General features: G+C 41.1%; 1 protein-coding gene across 2 annotated transcripts in view; it reads right to left on the reverse strand.

Moving 5' to 3' along the window:
* GALNT8 (polypeptide N-acetylgalactosaminyltransferase 8) overlaps positions 1-19,682 on the reverse strand; it is a 63,705-nt gene that overhangs the window by 19,682 nt on the left and 24,341 nt on the right. For both annotated transcript variants that reach the window (XR_002831032.1, XM_006096092.3), the window contains exons 3-7: positions 12,640-12,806; positions 5,958-6,141; positions 5,012-5,209; positions 4,416-4,530; positions 1,109-1,294 (exon numbers count right to left, since the gene is read on the reverse strand). Coding sequence is in view for 1 of the 2 variants with exons in the window: in XM_006096092.3 (XP_006096154.1) it covers positions 1,109-1,294; positions 4,416-4,530; positions 5,012-5,209; positions 5,958-6,141; positions 12,640-12,806 (850 nt within the window). In the remaining variant the exon portion in view is untranslated. The remainder of the gene's footprint in view (positions 1-1,108; positions 1,295-4,415; positions 4,531-5,011; positions 5,210-5,957; positions 6,142-12,639; positions 12,807-19,682) is intronic.

A 19,682-nucleotide genomic window follows, 5' to 3' on the forward strand; every position in this document is an offset into this window, starting at 1 on the left:
AGGGCACACACAACCCATACAAAGGACAGTCCTGGCACACCCATCTCAGGTGACCGGGGAGACTGTGCCACTGAACCCATTAAGACACCTACTATATAAGGTGACCCTCCCAAGATTGGGAGACATAGCAGATCTACCTAATACATAGAAACAAGCACAGGAGGTAGTCAAAAAAGAGAAGAAAAAAACATATCTCAAATTAAACAAGACAAAACTCCAGAAAAAGAACTAAACAAAATGGAGGCAAGCAATAGAACTACCAAATAACCCAGCAATTCCACTTTTGAGTTTTTATTTGAAGAAATCCAAAACACTATTTTGAAAGAATATATGGACCCCTATAATCATTGCAGCATTATTTGCAACAAAGTCTAAAAGCAACCTAAGTGTCCAAATGGGTAAAGAAGATGTGGTATATATTCAATGGAATTTTACTTAGCCATAAACAAGAATAAAATCTTGCCATTTGTGACAACATGTATGTACACAGAGGGTATTTAGACTAAGTAAAATAAGTCAGACAGAGAAAGGCAAATATCACATTATTTCACTTCTATGTGGAAAATAAAAAACAAAATAAATAAACAAATAAAACAGAAATAAACTCATAGATATAGAGAACAAACTGATAGTTGCCAGATGTTAGGGGGTTTGGGAGCTATGTGTAAAGAGTGAAGGGATTAAGAAGTAAAAATTGGGAGTTACAAATTAATCACAGGAATGTAAAGTGCAGCATAGGGAATATTGTAATAACTATGTACTGTGCCAGGTGAGCATTAGACTTATCACAGGGAACACTTGATAAGTTATATAAGTGCCTAAGCATTATGATATACACCTGAAACTAATATAACATTGAATGTCAACTGCAATAGAAAATTTTAAAAATACATAAAATTAAAAATAAAACCTATGCTCTAAGTATGTTGTGATAATTAAAGAGTCTGGAACATAGTCTTACTACATAAATGTTGTGTCATCATCATCACACCATCTGGATGTTACCCTTATTCTTTAGGGCTGGGATGACACTTTTGCTGTATCCCTTCCTATTTCCCACCACTACCACCACCTCCTCCTCCTGGTCCTATTCAATGCCATGACAAACCTGGAGTGGTATGTTCCAGGCCAAGTAGACCATGTATTTGTACTCATCCATCCAGATTTCGGCCACTCTGAGAGCATTGCGCTTCATAGCAGGAGTCAGATCCAAGGCATAGGGCTTGTGATTTCTCTCTATGTGAGCAATCCGGGAGCAGGGCAAGACCTCAATTCTCCCCCCACACTGCCACACCTGCAAGAGAAGCGGGAAAAATCATCTGGACAGTCTTGGTGCCACAGCTAATAAATACCATTGCTTACTGATGCACAGAGACCAATATTTTGGAGCCATTTTTTAAAGAACATAAATTCAGTCCTCCCACTCCCATCTTTATGTTACCTCCCAAACTACTTATCTAAAACAATCCTCCTTAGAAGTTTACCAAACTTCTTCTCTCCTGTCATTCAGACAGTTCCAGAAATCCTACCCACTTTAGGAAATCCTCCCGAACAAAACCAAAGGAAGGTCTGTTGCGGGAAGCCACCATTTGCCAATACTGTCATGAGAGTGCACCAAGGAACGCAGAAGGCCGATGGATCTTGAGCATTAGCAGGGTTGACGCTAAGCACCGATTGTTTGTGTTGAGATAGTGGTGGCTCGATAGTCTCCAAGTAAATGTTTACTGGACCTTACTGATCTTTACTGATCTTTATTGACCTTAGAGACGGTCTGTCTGCTACCTGTTTGCTGTGCTTTACTGAGGGCAAGATGTGTATCTAAAACTGAATAAAAGCAGATGGGACCCAGTTTCAGTGTGTCTCTTCAAGAAACAGGCTCCACCTGGCCCCCAATGCCTTCTAAATTCATATTTCTTGTATAGCATTTTCATTTGTCAGCCCCTCCTAGAATCCTGAACCCCACTGCGAAGGTCCTGGCAGTCTGTCCCTGCTCACTTATCCTCAAGAAAAGTGCAAATGTCCCGAGGAGCACCAAGCCCTGAGCTAATCACACTGGAGTTAGTGTCCTATGACCCCTCCTGGACCTGCATGCCAGATATTATGCAATGTGATGAACAGACCACAGGTGGTCCACATGATCCCTGCCCCCTCATCTTCACACCCTTCCTCACTCCCCTCCCCTTGAGTGTGGGTTTGTGATCTTCTTCTAACCAGTAGAATATGGCAAAGGTATGTACACGATTACATGTGTGTGATTACATTACATAAGATTATAGTGTCCATCCAGCAGCGGTTCTCAACCTGTGGGTTGCGAACAATGAAAATACATCCTGCATATCAGATATTTACATTACGATTCATAACAGTAGCAAAATTACAGTTATGAAGTAGCAACGAAAATAATTTTATGGTTGGGGGTCATCGCAACATGAGGAACTGATTTAAAGGGTCGCGGCATTAGGAAGGTGGGGAACCACTGAGCTAGAAGAAGCAAGCCACCAAGTTGTGAGCCACCACATGAAGAGTGCAAGAAACTAAGGGTGGCTGTTTGATAGACAGCCAAAACCTGAATGCCTCCTCAGTCTGGAAGACTTCAAGGAGCTGAATGTTGCCAATACCAACATGAGCCTAGAAGCAGATCCTTCTTCAGTCAGTCCTAGCTGAGAACCCAGCCCTGGACAACACCTTGACTGCATATAGGTATGACCATCTGACCAGTGCTGGCCAATGAAATACAATATACACAACTTGCAGGTAGAACTCATAAAAAAGAGGAATAGCATACTCTCTCTTTCCCTACTTTCTCTTCCTGCTAACTAGGATATGGATGTGATATTGAGTGAGGCAGAACCACAAGATGGGAGAGTCTTGGTCCCCATCACTCTGGAGCTGCCATCTCAATCCTGAACCACTTATGTTCAAACAGTCATGGAAGAAAAAAATTAATTTCTATCTTATTTAAACCGCTATTATTTTGGCCTCTGTCCCAAAAGCCAAATAAGAATTCTAATTCATATCTTCATAAAACATTTCAAATTATTTATTACATTTTAACTGCACAATTGTTCTTATTAGATAGTTTAAAAAAAAAAGGACACTTCTCTCCATTTCATAAGAGGAAATACTGATCAAGACCACCAGGCAAAAAAATAATAATTCTCTCTGCTAGAGAATGGTTGTGGCTTAATGGAAAACCCAGACAGGGACTCAAAGTTTATTTGTTAACACATAAATGTGGGATCTTGATTGGGTCCTAACTGGGTTCAATATGTGGTCTTCAGTCTCAATTGGAAAGAAACTGAAGGGAGTAGGACAAAATAAGCTTTATATAGGAAATTATCTTGTTCCTCCAGAAAACACAATGGGCCAGAGGTCACCTGGACTCAGGCACAGAATTTTGGAGCTGGGAGTTGCGGGGGTGAGCATTTTATAGAAATGGGGAATTAGCAGAGCCAGGATTAGAACCTAGGTCCAGCATTTTTTACAATACCATCCTGACATCCTTATTATTTTTTTTATTATAAACTCATTATCAAGTGTAAGCCATATGTCACTCACCATGCTAGGTTCTTGGTGCAGCAGGTATGGCTTAGGGAGTTTGTATCTGGCCAGGATAACACAAACTTTCTAGTGGAAAAGTAGGGTTTGGAATTAAGATTTGCATGAGACCTATTCCAAACTGATTGTGATGTGTTGAACTTATTGGCCCCAGTTCTCCATCACTTCATTGTAGACAGAAGATACACCCCACCCCTTGACTTTGGGCTTGACCATAAGATGTACTTTGACAAATTTAATAGGACAGAAAAAATAATGCACTAGTTCCAAACTGAAGCCTTCAGAGCCACCCCATCAAAGTCAAGCTGGAGCAGAGAAGAGGCATCATTGCTGAGTAGCCAGTGCACAGGAAGTTGGTCAGAATGAGAATTGGTTCGAGAATTTTATTGCTGTACAATCCATCATTGGCTATTTGTCCTAGACTAAACTACATCTCAGCATGACCTATGCCATCATGTCAGCTGTTCTAGCTGTCCATTCAGCTGTCCACACATCTGTATCCCCTGGACCCTCTACCCAGTTTCTCTTTGGTCTTATAGAAAGCTGTCTGCCACAGAGTTGTTTGATTCTAGATGTTTGGAAAATGCCTGGATTCCTCAAGACAAGGGGGGACACCATCTGCTGAGCCTCAGTTTTACCCTTTCCTCCGATATGTCCCAGATTATATAGACCTACATCAACAAGACTCCACTCCTGAAGTCCTCGTGCCTTTCTCTAGTGACCTACAAACATGAGGATTTGTCCACCTCTTGAACCATTGACATTCAGCCTTGTTTCAGGATTCCAGAGACACTACTCCTACCCTCCTATTATTTCTCCTCTGCTTTGTCCCATAAGAAGAACGGAAATGTACCCACCCGCAGACTAAGTTCCACATTCTCTCCTCCATAGACCAGCATTCCACCATCCACAGACCCGATCTTTCCCAGGAAGAGCCTGTTGGCTGCCAGGATGCCCATGATGGAAGGACTCCTGTGGAACACAAAGCAAGAGAAGTTACTAACCTCTCCATAATGAGTGGGTTAGGAGGGAGGGGAGCAGTAGGAAACACAGTGATGGTTTGGCCTTTGAAACTCCACCCAAACCTCTTATCCGTAGGGTTTCCTTAAGCCCTCTAGCTGAACTAAGTGTGTGTAACTTTCCCTCACCCTCTGTGTTGTCATGACTCTTCTCAAGGTCTATTAAAAGTACCTCTTTTTCATCTGGATATTCCTACTTCATAGCCTGATAAATGCTTTAAATGGCCCAAATGTTTTCTAAAACATTTGCTTTATTTTGCTTGAAAGCCCTCAAATAATCCAAAGTGTCTGTGATTTCTTATCTGGGATCAGCGTTTTTTATTTTTATTCCCTGTCCTTCATTCTTTTCACCCTTCTTCCATTACTACCATCACACCCCATTCATTCCTGACTTCCCATGTGCTAACCACGTTCCTGAGACCTCTCCGACTTACTTCACTGGAGCGGTGACATCATTCAGATCAATCCAGGCCTTTGGCAGTGAATCATAACGGCACCACAGTTCCCAGTTAAACCCATCAACTGCCAATCCATACTTTTCTAGTTCAAAGGTGTCAAAGTGAATTTTGTCAAACACAGGAGACACAATCACAGTGTGGTCTTCCTGAATCCGGGCCAAGATGGGCTCCGCCCTAGAAAAAGGATGTGTAACAAACCCAGGTTAGGTGTGTGGGTAAGCAGCAGGAGCAAGCAGACAAAGGTGCCCCAAGCATCAAGCGCCTTCTTCATTAATGTCTTGCCCTGACATTAAGCACCTTCTTCATTTAGACTGAGCTTGATGGTGAGAGGAACGCTCCAGAGTCCAGGAAAGTTCTTCAGCTTTTGGTATAGCTGGGATGCTAGCAGCTGACCCATGTCAAAAGCATATTTGAAATTAGGACCCAAATACTACCCCCGAGCTACTGTGAACCAGGACCATCAGTATTCCTGAATTTACATTACCTTTGGGTCACCCTGTTTCCAAAATGATAACTCTTTACTATCTGATTCTCCATTTTCTCCAAAGAACACAGCTCTCTTTATGTCATGTAATTTCAGGGCTGGGAAAAACCTTAGGAATTACCAAAAGGCAATCTCTTCAATTTTATAGATAAGAGCATGAATATCAAGTTAGATGAAGAGATGTATATACAAAGTCCCAAAGTATTTGGTAAAGTCAGGGTTGGGTGCAATGTCAATATGCCAAGCCCATTGTTTTTGCTCCAGCACTATCCTTAGCCAACCAAAATCCTCGAGTAAAAGCATCCTGTCTTTGTAGCTTCCCTGTGTTTAAGGTCTGATGTAGGCTTTCCCCATTTCCACACTATCCTGTCTTGTATTCAGCATTACAATATGTCCTTTCTCCCTTTTTTCAGAAGAAGAAACCATCTGGAGCCTTACCACCCAGCGTTCACTTCAATATGAGCATCCAGGATGGCTACCACTTCAGCTGTGGCCGCTTCCCTGCCAGTGTTGCGGGCTTGAGCAAGACCTTGTCTCTTGGTATGCCGCACTATTTTCAGTAGTCCTGGATACTTCTGGTTGTAAAGCTTAATAAGCTCATCCAAGTTTGCCTTTAGTTCTTCTGCCAAAAAAAAATACACACTTAAAGAAATTCTGAATGTAATGATCAGTTTGGTACAGAAATGTAATACTATTCTATAGTTAGTAGTGGTTGAACTATCTCCAGGTTAGGATGTGCGATTCTACAACCTTGACTGTTTCCCCTGCACCCACCTTCCTCTCTATTCCATCCTCAGTCTTAATAGCACCATTCTAATCTCTTTTCCCTCAAAGTTAAACTGCCTTAGAAATTGCTTACTATGTGCCAGACACTGTTATACCAGGTTTATGTATACTGAAATTTTTTAACAAGAATGAATAGGACAGTCCTAGCTAGTTTGGCTCAGTGGATAGAGCATCGGCCTGTGAACTGAAGGGACCCGGGTTTGATTCTGGTCAAGGGCAGGTACCTCAGTTGCAGGCTCCTGACCCTGCAGGAGACATTCAGTCAATGTGTCTCTCTCTCACAGCAGTGTTTCTCTCTGTCTCTTTCTCTCCCTTCCACTCTCTCTAAAAATCAATGGAAAAAAATATCCTTGGGTGAGGATTAAAAATAAATAGATAAATAAATAATATGCCTTAAAAAAAGAATGAGTAGGACAGACCTGATCTAACTATGATAGAAATATTGATGGTCAGACATTGCAGAGACAGCTCACAACATCTTCTCCACAACTAAACACTCAAGGTTTTTCTAAAGAATGCATAATCAACTGAAATTGTTTTGTCTTGTGTTAGCTATTTCTACTTGGCCTACTCAAGGACCAACTGGGACAGAATGCCCAACTAATGCCTTTTCTAACTTCCAGCTAATGAGTATATCCCCCAAATTATGCAAACAACATTCACTATTCCAAGATTGCTTATAGTTTTCTTTCTCTCTCTTTCTCCTCTCTTTTATAAAGCCTATCTATGCATTTGTTCTTTGGGTAAGCCTACTAGTTGACTTTCTCATACGTATGAAGACAACTTACATACAAATCACTAAGCAATGTTTAAAATATCTAACCAAATGACTCCCTGATAATATTAATTCATTTAATTCTCAAAAAATCCTATGAGGAAGGCACTTCCAGTATCCCCACTTTACAGATGAAAAAACTGAAGCACAGAGAGGTTAAGAAACTTGTTTAAATCACACATCAAGTAAGTGGCATACCTGAGTGTGAGCCCGTGTTGTATTTAACCACCATGCCATGCTGCCTCAAGGACTATGTATGTAATGGCTGGATTTATCAAGATTTCCCTCCATCTCCTCTCCCCTATTCACACCCCCCAGTGGCCAAGAGATTCGATTCTTTCTGATTCCTTTCTCAGAAGAAGATTAGATTTGTGAATCCTGGAGTGGTCAGGACCTGGAATCAATAACGACATGACTATGGTACTAAAATCATACCCATTTTAGGACTTTCCCTATTGTACTCCAGGATGATGAATCGGTAATTGAAGGTGTTAAAGAGAGCCAATGGACCTGAAGGCTGTTTGCTCCTACTGAAAAAAAATAAAAGGTTGAAATTCACTAAATTCACTCTGTCACTAATTTTAGAAAGTAATCAGAAGGGGTTGACACATTTTTTTTCTGCTTCTGCTGCCACCACGGCATCTGTGGGAAAGCTTGTAGGAAAGCAGGACAAAAACAAACAAAGAAGCAGGCTCTGGAGTTCACCTTTGTCTTCACCCACCCTGTGGGACGTGGAATCATGACTACTGCAAATTTTGAACAATTTCTTCAAGAAAGAAAAAGTGAATAGAAAAGCTGTGACTCTCAGTGAAGGATTGCAACTATTGAAAGGAGCAAGAGCAAGATTGCCATAGTTTCTGAGGTTCTTTAAAAAAAACACACACATATTTTTATTGATCTCAGAGAGGCAGGAGAGGAAGAGGGAGATAGAAACATCAATGATGAGAGAGAATCATAGATCAGTTGCCTCCTGCACACAGAACACCGGGGATCAAGCCTACAACCCGGACATGTGCCCTTGACCGGAATCAAACCTGGGACCCTTCAGTCCACAGGCTGACACTCTATCCACTGAGCAAAACCGGCTAGGGCCTGAGGTTCTTTTTTAAAGAGATATTTGAAATATCTCACAAAAAATATTTGGAGAATAATCTATGAGATTGGTTGCATGTGGCAAAGAGAGTTAGGAATTACATTAGTTCCAGATAAACCAGGATGAAGAGGAGGAGAAAAATGAGGACCAAAATTCATTTATCTGGCATATTTTGCATGAGTTCTTGAATTAAACTTGGGAACCAAAATAGTGGGGGAGGAGGAATAAAAGAAAAGAAGGGGTTGCTAGAGACTCTGGATATCTAGATTATAATTTGGGCTCCCTCACTATCTAATTCTGTGTCACTTCCCATTTGGGGAATTCTGTTTCCAAAACTTAGAGAAGGCTGGATAACGTCAGTACCCTTCCAATTCCAAAGTCCTATGAGCTGTAGATTTCTATTCACCCTTTCAGAAATAATGCCTATAGTCCAACATAAGAATTAAAGACCCTCAATGGATCTTCTAAAGTAAACTTATGTTTCCTTCTCAGTCTTGCTTTCCCATTGATACTCCCCCTACTCCAACCCCCAAAAGACTCTTTATTTCAGGCTGGTCAGCTCAGGGTGCTTCTGGCTTCTGTATCTTTGCTCACATCTTTTTGTTTTGTTTTTTTCCTCTACTCCCTATGTAACCCCACCAGAGCCAGTCGGTCTTCCTTTGTTTTCTTTGCCTTTTCAAATCCTAGCAAGCTTTCAAGTCCCAACCCAAGACCCTTTCCTCCGGGAAGCCTCCCTAAGTCATCCCAATTACTTCTCTGGGATTTCTTACACTCACTGACAGCTCACTCAGTTTGACACACTACTTTTCATACATCGAGGTGTCTTTTCATAGGTTTGTCTTGCCTCATCACTTAAAATGGGAACTTCTTGAAATTACTGACATTCTCTTCCATGCATAATGCCTGGCACATGGTAGAAACTCAATAAGTAGTTGTTGATTGTGGAATTTGCCTAAAATTGGAGAGAAAATACAGGGTTCCACCTACATTAATATAATTTCTGAAAACTTAGATTAGTTTCTGTTGACATGAAACACTTGACCTGATGCAAATTAAGCTTTACATCTAGGGAAATAAAGGAAGGGGACACTCCTCTAATACCAGGTTGTGGCATTTCAATTGTACGACAAATTATACTGAGATAAACAAGGATTACAACACCGGCTAGCATTTATTGGGAACAAGCCCTGTTCTGAGGACATTACAAGTGTTATTTAACCCCCAGAAAGGTCCTATCAGAAAGGCAGTGTTATTTCTCCCATGTTACAGATGAGGAAATGGGGCATAATGTAGCTGAGTAACTTACCCTCACAGTCACATGAATAATAAGTTTATCTTGTGGCATGCATGGTAGAGACTGTCAATTATTTTTCTCAGTGTAGCACAAAACAGATTTTTGAGTTCTGTTCCGTGTAGGCCCAAACTAGCTGATGTTTCCATGGTTAATGAGAGAGAAATTGATTCCTGTCCCAGTGACAACAAAGAACGACTAACAATTCCCTCTTCTGTGCCCATCCAAAAAATTATCTCTGTGGAAAACACAAATGAACTCTCAACTCAAGTGAGAGGATGCATTATATGATGGGGGCACAATGGAACAAACAAGGACTATGTTATGTGTCTACCCTATGTTTGTAATTTTGTATCTTTAATTTCATTGGTCCACATGAAAAAGTCTTGAATTATTTCTTATCTGTTCCTCATGGAATGTAGACTTACAGAATCATTGATTTTTTTTTCATAGAACAATATACCTTCAGAGTCCCTCTACCATAGCCCCTGAATTTGTCCCATGAAGAAGCTGAGTCCCAGCAAGGTGAGATGACTTGACTTGCCTCAGGTCATCTCAGAGAGCCAAGGAGTGGAGCCAGGTCTTCTCAGGTGTCCAGAACAGAGGTCTTTCTAATTACATTCCTATTTCTTGCTTGAAATTCAGGTATACAAGTGGCTATTGACCTCCATTTCCTGAAATGAATGAAGTCAGCCATTCTCTTTTCTTTTTTTCTGGTGGAATTTTGCTTGGGAATTGTAACGCCTTGTGTTTTTTTTGTGTGTGTGTGTGTGCAGTTATATTGGAAGGACAAGAGAGGAAGGTATTTAAAACATGAAAAAGATATCTAGCTGGTTTGGCTCAGTGAGTAGAATGTCGGCCTGCGGACTGAAGGGTCTTGGGTTTGATTCTGGCCAAGGGCATATGTCCAGGTTGCAGGCTTGATCCCCAGTAGGGGACGTGCAAGAGGCAGCCTATCAATGATTCTCTCTTATCATTGACATGTCTATCTTTCTCTCTCCCTTTTCCTCTCTGAAATCAATAAAAATATATTTTAAAAAAACAAACAACATTAAAAAGAGTATTTTTAGTGTCTGGAAATCCAAAAATGAAGGTTTAAGAGGTCATTTGTCTCTTCTCCTCTGGTGAAACAGCCCTTAATTTGAAGCTACAGTAACCTGTCTGGTACTTAAAGATCCTCAGAAAGGGAGGACTCTTCCCCTCATGGGCTGCCATTTTACAGTCCTTACTATTCGGAATTTCCTCCTAATTGCTAGCCCAAATCTCTGGGTTTGTGACGTGATTCTAGTTTCTTTTACTAAGTGCCCAAAATTAATAAAACTAAGAGCTAACACTTGCTGAGAGGTTACTATATGCTAAATGCTATTCATAATCCATGTATTATATCAATAAAAACAGTGGCTAGAGCTAGGGCTCTAAGATGCTGAAGTTGTGGTCAAATCTCAATTCCATCATTTACCAGTTGTGTTGGCCAAGTTCCTTGACCAGATTATGCCTTAGTTTTTTGTATTTTTGTGAACTGAGCAAAGAAGAAGCTCCTTCCCCATAGGATTTTTGTAATGGTTAAAATAGTTAACATATGTAAGGTGTTTAGAACAGTGTTAGCTACCATTATTATCTCACTTAATTCTCATTATAGTCTATGACAGCTGTGGGCAAACTACGGCCTGCGGGCCAGATCCGGCCTGTTTGAAATGAATAAAACTAAAAAAAAAAAAGACCATACCCTTTTATGTAATGATGTTTACTTTGAATTTATATTAGTTCACACAAACACTCCATCCATACTTTTGTTCCGGCCCTCCGGTCCAGTTTAAGAACCCATTGTGGTCCTCAAGTCAAAAAGTTTGCCCACCCCTGGTCTATGAGATAGTTATTCTCATCAACATCCATGTTTTGCAAATAAGAAAGTAGTAACAAGGACAAGTTAAGTTACTCAAGGACATCCTATATAATAAAAAGGTAATATGCAAATTGACCATCACTCCAACACACAAGATGACGGCCCCATGTGGTCAAAGATGGCCAGCCCCATGTGCGCACAAGATGGCCACCACAAGATGGCTGGCAGGGCAGGGCAGTTGTGGGAGATCAGGCCAGCAGAGGAGAGCAGTTAGGGGTGACCAGGCCTGCAGGGGAGGGCAGTTGGAGGGGACCAGGCCTTCAGGGGAGGGCAGTTAGGGGCGACCAGGCTGGCAAGGGAGGGCAGTTAGGGGTGACTGGGCCAGCAAGGGAGGGAAGTTGGGGGTGACCAGGCCTGCAGGGGAGGACAGTTAGGGGTGACCATGCCAGCAGGGGAGGGCAGTGAGGGGCAATTGGGCTGGCAGCGGAGCAGTTAGGCGTCAATCAGACTGGCAGGGGAGTGGTTAGGGGGTGATCAGGCTGGCAGGCAGAAGCAGTTAGGGGCAATCAGGTAGGCAGGCAGGCAAGCAGTTGGGAGCCAGCAGTCGGACATCCCTCGAGGAGTCCCAGATTGGAGAGGGTGCAGGCTGAGCTGAGGGACACATCACACTTCCGTGCACAAATTTCATGCACCAGGCCTCTAGTAGAGCTTGTAAAGGAGGAACTTGGATTCTGAAACCCCAGAAAATGAGGACTCATGTCTACCCACTATCTCCCAGTTCTCCATGTGTCCTCCTTGTAGGGGGCATGGGGGGGGGGGGGTGGAGTTAGACCAGGGTGAGGAGGGAGCAATGTCACTTTAAAGAGTCTCAGCATCCAACTCTCATCTTTTCTCTGGGCTTAACTACCTAGAAAGATTTTTTTTTCCTCATAAGGAATGACTTAAATTCAACCTTGGTGTCTGAGATCCTCCTTTGGACTCCACCTCCCTCCCTCGGGACTCTCTCATGGAGCATGCACAGGGCACAGGTGGCTTTGGAGTCACACAATCCTGGGCCTGGCTCAGCTCCACCACTGACTGGCCACGCAATTTGGGCACACTATGTGTTCACTGTGTCTTCGTTTCCTCATCTGTGTAATTGAGATGATGATCCTCTGTCTTGACTTTGTGAAGAGTAATGTGCCCATTGCAAATTGGGATCAATAAATGAACCCTTTCTTCTTCCTATATGAGGAGCCCAAAGTGTCCTAAACTCTAAGCTAAAACCCCTTTCCAACCTACCACAGTAGATAAATGGTCATTTTACTGCTATCCCTTGATTGAGTAGCTCACCGTTTGAGCTAAAATCATCCACCAAGATGATCTCCTTTAACAATCGAGAGGGGGTCCGGTTGATGATGCTGGTGATGGCCCGTTGTATAATGGACAGAGCTTCGTTCGTGAATATGAGAATGACACTGAGGGATGGGAGTTGTGAAGAATATGTCTTCTGAAGACACCTATAAGAGACCATTTTTAATAACCAGTTTACTTTTTAAAATTACTTAACCATTACTACCCAATCTATATCACTTCACTACATATAATGTTATATTAATCAACTCACCCAAGCTCATTAGAAAAAAAAACTCTCTCTTGCTTATCACAGTAGCCAGAAGATTTCATATTTGTTTTTCCCAAATTATCCTGTTCTGAGGATAAAATCCATTTATTTTTTTTATTACTCTTCAGGAGACATTTCCACTTGAACATTCAACATGCCCCCAAAGAAATTCCTATTTTTCCTCCATCTCCAAATTAGCTTACTTGCCAGAGGACTTCTTTCTAACATTGTCACCACCCTTTCCCTATGTTTTCAGACTTCCAGTCATTTTTTACACAACCCAATACGTCACCACTATAGAGACATAGCAAACTGTTCAAAGACTTGTGCTTGACACATTTTTTAAATGTCATAGTTTAAATTTATTAAATTCTTACCATATGCTAGGCACTGGCTTACTCTTCTCTTAACATTTTTATTGAGATACATATTACATGCAATAAAATTCACCCATTTAAAAGTGTACAATTCAATGTTTTTTATAATATTCATTTTAGAATATTTTTGTCACACTATAAAGAAACTCCATACCCTAGCCTGTTTGGCTCAGTGGAGAGAGCATCAGCCTAAGGACAAAAGGGTCCCAGGTTCAATTCTGGTCAAGGGCACATACATTGGTTGCAGGCTCTTCCCTGGCTCAGGCCCTGGTTGGGGCTCTTGCAGGAGGCAACCAATCGATATGTTTCTTTCACATTGATGTTTCTCTCTATCTTTTCTTCTCTCTTCCACTCTCTCTAAAAATTAATGAAAAAGTATCCTTGGATGAGGATTAACAAAACAAAACAAAAAAGAAACTCCATACCCATTACCAGTCATTCTCTATTTCTCCCCCAAACCATCCCACTCCCACCTACCTCAGTCATAGGCAACCACTGATTAGTGGATTTATTTTCTATTTCTGTAGAATTGCCCATTCTGGACTTTTCATATAAATGGAAATCTATATCGTAAAAGGCCTGTGGTCATGACGCCATAACAGTGGAACGACTAAACAATCGGTCACCAGGAGGTGCATGGAGCACCTCTCATGGGCCGGGACTCCTGGCTTGCGCAGTGAGGTGGGGCTCACACAGTGCCGGTGGGGCTGGCACAGCAGAGGAGGGGCCTGTGGCTCACACAGGGCAGGTCTGGGGGCCCATGGTTTGCACAGGGCAGGTCTAGGGTCCCGCAGCTCAAGCAGGGCGGGTCTGGGGTCCCACCAGCACAGCAGGTCTGGATCTCGCGTGTTTCGCGCGCTGGGCCTCTAGTATACAATATGTGGTCTTTTGTGATTGGCTCCTTTTACTTGGCATAATATTTTCAAGGTTCATCAATTTTACAGCACATATCAGTACCTCATTTCTTTTTATTGGCAAATAATATTCCATTGCATGGATATACCATATGTATCCATTCATCAGTTATTGGAAATTTACGATGTTTCCTCTTTTTGAGGATTAATACCACTGTGAACAACTTTTTGTGTTGGCATGTTTTTATTTCACTTACATACACACCTGAGAGTGCAGCTGTAAATCATATGATAACTCTTTGTTTAACATGTGGACGCTAAGAAGAAAGATTCATTTGATGTGAATCCAAGAAGAAATTTACCTGCTAAAAAGGACTGCCTCTGGTCAACTGAGGGCCAAAATTTTGTAACTAATAAGAGCCTAGTGGCCATTTACTGGTAGGGGCTTGTTACATACTCTGTACAACTAGGAAGAACCTCTGACTGAACTCTGGGCTTTTGCACTATGCCCTGCTTGTTTACATCATTTGAGTCAACAACTGCAGGGAAGGAAACTCTGGCTTCATCTATCCACCAACAGACAGATTGGCCCAATCAGAACTGCACAATTTGGATACCTCATTTACATACAATGTACCTCATTAAGAACCCCGGGGGTGGGGGGAACTTTTGCTATAAAAGATGCTTCCCCTTCATCTTGGTGGAACACAATTTAGGTTGTTACCTAAATGTGCTGGGCTGCTGCTCCTTTTTGCTCAAATAAATGCCTTCTATTCTTTGTTAAAGTTTAAAATTAATTTTGGTTTACAATTTGATGAGCTTCCCTCCTGTTTTCCAAAGTGGCTGCACCATTTTACATTACTATCAGTAATAAATGAGGGTTCAAATTTCTCCACCTCTTGAACAACATTTGTCATTTTCCGTTATTTTGATGGTGGCCATCTGAAAGGTTGTGAAGTATTAGCTCACTGTGGTTTTTATTTCCATTTTCCTTATAACTAATGATGTTGAGAATCTTTTTATTGTTTCTTGGTCATTTGTTTTTTGGATCAATGTATAAGTCCTTTGTTTATTTCAAATTTGGTTATTTGTCTTTTTGTTATTGAGTTATAGAAGTTATTTTTGTATTCTAGGTTCAAGTACCTTACTGGATATATGGTTTGCAAATATTTCTCCCACTTTGTGAGTTGTTTTTTTCACTTACTTGATTATATTATTTGCAGCAAAAAAAAAAATTTCAGTTCTTATGAAGTTCAAGTTTTCAATCTTTTTTTATCATTTATGCTATCTGACCCATGATCAGATTTTCTCCCAAGAGTTTTATAATTTTATCTCTTACATTTACATGTATGATCACTTTGAGTTAATATTTATAATATGTATGCATGATGTAAGAGTCCAAATTCATCATTTTAGTGTATAAATCCCCAGTTGTCCCAACAATGTTTGTTGAAGAAACTATTAATTCCCCAATGAATTGTCTTGATACATGCAAAGAAGAAAAACTCTCCTGTTTGTTTCTTTCCTCCACTCATAGCACTACTGACAATGAAAATTTCGGTGACCAGGTGTGTGTGTCGGGAGGGGGGTAGGGGGAGGGTTCCCATATCAAAGAACTCTGCAACATCAGCCCGGTGTCCTACAATGTAATCCAATTCTGACACTGTCTGCCTGAAGTTACCATCAGATCCCATAGGTTAAGGGTTCAGGCCCACAAAACTACACCCTACCCACCCTCCCCCATTACAGAGGCCAATCACAAGTCCAGGTTGTTCCTTATGCTTTTGACTACGGGTTATAAATTCCCATGACCCCTTGCTTGGGTTAGATTAATTTGCTAGAGGGGTTTGCAGAATTCAGGAAACCAGTCCACTTACTAGATTACCCATGTATTGCAAAGGATATTAAAATATATGAATGAACAGCCAGATAGATACCAAGAGCAGGGTCCTGAAAGGTCCTGAGCACAGGAGACCTGCCGCAGTGTGGCCTGGGGTGCCGCACACTGCCGGCGCCTGTAGTGTTCTTGTTTACCAATCCACTCTCTGAGGCCCATGGCTCATGGATTGTTATGGCGGCTTCATCACGTAGGCATGACGGATTAAATCACTGGCCATTAGTGACCAAGTCGATCTCCTGGCCCCTCTCCCCTCCCAAAAGGGGGAAGAACTGAATGTCCCAATCCTCTAATCACAGGGCTGCTTACCCTGACAAGCCCATATCTTTTATGCATAACAAAAGACAGCTTTATTTCTCTTCTTACTTAAAAAGTCCCAAGGATTTTAGAAACTCTGTGCCAGGAACATGGATAAAGACCAAATATGTATTTCTTATCATAAATTACAAAATCACAGCACCCTATTCAAGAGTCAATTAACCATAAATGTAAGTTTATTTCTGGATACCAATCCATTCCACTGATCTATATGTCTATCTTGAACCGGTAACACCTGGTCTTATTTACTGTAGCTTTGTAGTAAGTTTTGAACTTGGGAAAATATGAGTCCTGTAATATTTTTTCTTCTTTTTCAAGATGTTTTGGCTACTTGGGATTGCTTGCGTTTTCCTTTGGATTTTGAGATCAGCTTGTCCATTTTTACCCAAAATCCAGCTGATATTTTGATAGAGATTGTAGATCAACCTCGAGACTACAGTAGCTCCCTGTTACCTACCAGGGAAACTGTCCCAGACCCCCAGCAGATGCCTGAAACCACAGATAGTACCAAACTCTATATATACTATGTTATTTCTGTACATATGTTTAAAAAATTTCAACTGAGCAAATTTGAAGATCTTATTGGCTTTTACTTAAGAAATTCAATGAATTGGGCAGCATCCCATCCAGCAACAAAAGGATACTCCAAGGTTTGTACAAAATGAAAGGTTTTTATAAGAAGAAGGGTGAGGCAAGGGAAAAGAGAAAGAAAAAAGAAAAAGATGACTTTTGGTCCAGCTGTAAATCATATGATAACTCTTCTGAAGACACCTATAAGGGGAGGGCAGTTGGGGGTGACCAGGCCTGCAGGTCACCTTTTCTTTGGAGGGAGAGAACAGAAGGGTTTGTATCATGCAGATTTTGTTTTCTTTCTAAGGGGGATAGAGAGGGCCCACAGTGACAGAATACCAGAAAATTCAAGACTGGTTGATTAAGATTACATTTCTGGGAGAGGTTGAAATGACATTTAGATCAGGTATTAAATCTAGATTTGGGCCCTGACCGGTTTGGCTCAGCAGATAGAGCGTCGGCCTGCGGACTCAAGGGTCCCAGGTTCGATTCCGGTCAAGGGCATGTACCTTGGTTGCGGGCACATCTCCAGTGGGGAGTGTGCAGGAGGCAGCTGATCGATGTTTCTCACTCATCGATGTTTCTAACTCTCTATCCCTCTCCCTTCCTCTCTGTGAAAAATCAATAAAATATGTTTTTTTAAAAAAATCTAGATTTGGTATTGAGAACAAAAAAAAGAAAGTTCTATGAAAAATAACTTCAAAAGGTGAGCTGATCATAAATTTTTAACTGGGCCGGTCATTGTAAGTAATCAGGTTTACCTTTGCCTTAGCAAACTCTGTCCATTGTTTCTGTGCATGTAGTTAACACACGTTTGAAATAAACCATAAGCACCTTCAAGAGAGCACATAATCTTGCCCAGCCAGTGTGATTCAGTGGTTGAGAGTCAATCTATGAACCAGGAAAGGGGTCACGGTTCAATTCCTGTTCTGGCACATGCCCCAGTTGCAGGCTCAATCCCTTGTGGGGGGTGTGCAGTAAGCAGCCAATCAATGATTCTCTCTCATCATTGATGTTTCTATCCCTCTCTTCCTCTCCCTTCCTCTCTAAAGTCAATAAAAAAATATTTTTTTAAAAAAAGAAGAGAGGACCTAATCTTAACTATCCTGTAATCCAATCCCTACCTTCTTTTCTCGCACCTTCATGTAACCTTCTTTATGTTCCTTCCTTAATTTCAAATGCGTAAAAGAGCCTGCAAAACTGTTACTCTCTAGAGTACTTGAGATCTTGTTCCCTGGCAAATGTCTTCAGTTTGGCTCAATTAAACACATAAAAATTCTCTACTAAAGCTATTATTTTATCACTGTCAAAAAAACAGAACGGTTGTGGGCATTTTTCTTTTAAAAAAGGAACTGTACATGTATACAATAGGGTAATCATATCAGCCACAGAATCCTTAATTTTGCATTTGTTGTAATTCTTGCTTTCACACAGAAAGATTGTGTACATGTGTGCACATGCTCAAATAAAAGAATCCCTTCAGGGGCACTATGTTGTTATGTTTCAAGATATTCTCTTTTCAACTTCTCCTCATCCCCTGCTCCCCACCCTCATTATAAATTGGCTTATTAAAACTGGTTCACAAACAAAAACAAAAAAAATTCTCTACAGGTTTGGATGTTTCTTATATTGACAGTATTATGAACTTTTAGCACAAAGTATGCGATTGGGGAACTGGTTGTTCTTGTTTTTTTCTTTAACACATACATACCTATGATAAAATTTAATTTATAAATTAGGCACAGAAATAGATTAACAATAATAATAAAATAGAACAATTATAATAATACAGTATAATAACAGTTATGTAAAAGTGATCTTTCTCTCAGAATATGTTATTGACTGTATGTAGAGCTTGGATACACTGGACAAAGGAATGATTAGCATCCTGGTTGGGATAGAGCAAGTCTGAGCAAGAATTCATCACACTATTCAGAACAACATGCAATTTAAAATTAGGAATTGTGCCCTAACCGGTTTGGCTCAGTGGATGAGCATCGGCCTGCAAACTGAGAGGTCCCAGGTTTGATTCTGGTCAGGGGCGTGTACCTTGGTTGCAGGCACATCCCCAGTTTGGGGTGTGCAGGAGGCAGCTGATTGATGTTTCTCTCTCATCGATGTTTCTAACTCTCTATCCCTCTCCCTTCCTCTCTGTAAAAAATCAAAAAAAACAAACCTATTAATTGTTTATTTCTGAAATTTTCCACTTAATATTTTCAGAGCATGGTTGACCATGGATAATTGAAACCATGGAAAGCAAGACCATGTATGAGGGACGACAACTGCACAGTGAATAAGAGCAAATAAGAGCAGAGTTTCCAGACAGATGCATATTCAAGTCACAGCTCTGCCACTCTCTAGCTGTACAATCTTGGGAAAGGCACCTACACTTTTCATGCCTCCTGTATGTTATCTGTAAAGTGGTAATGTAATAACAATAATAATATACTCACACATCCTATTTAATAAAAGGCCAATGTGCTAATTAGACTGAACAGCAGAATGACTATCCGGACGGGATGACTTTCCAGATGAAGCTGGAGCTGTGAGGGTCAAGCCCCTTGCACGAATTTTGTGCATCAGACCTCTATCCTACATAATAAAGAGGTAATATGCAAATTAACTCTCACAAGATGGCTGCCTATGACCAGGCCGGCAGAGGAGTTAGTGAAGGGACGACCAAACGACTGAACAAGCAGGCTGCATGGGGTGACCAGGCCGGCAGGGGGGTTAGTGAGGGACGACCAAATGACTGA

The sequence above is a fragment of the Myotis lucifugus genome, unplaced genomic scaffold, assembly GCF_000147115.1.
Source record: "Myotis lucifugus unplaced genomic scaffold, Myoluc2.0 scaffold_167, whole genome shotgun sequence".
NCBI lineage: Eukaryota > Metazoa > Chordata > Mammalia > Chiroptera > Vespertilionidae > Myotis > Myotis lucifugus.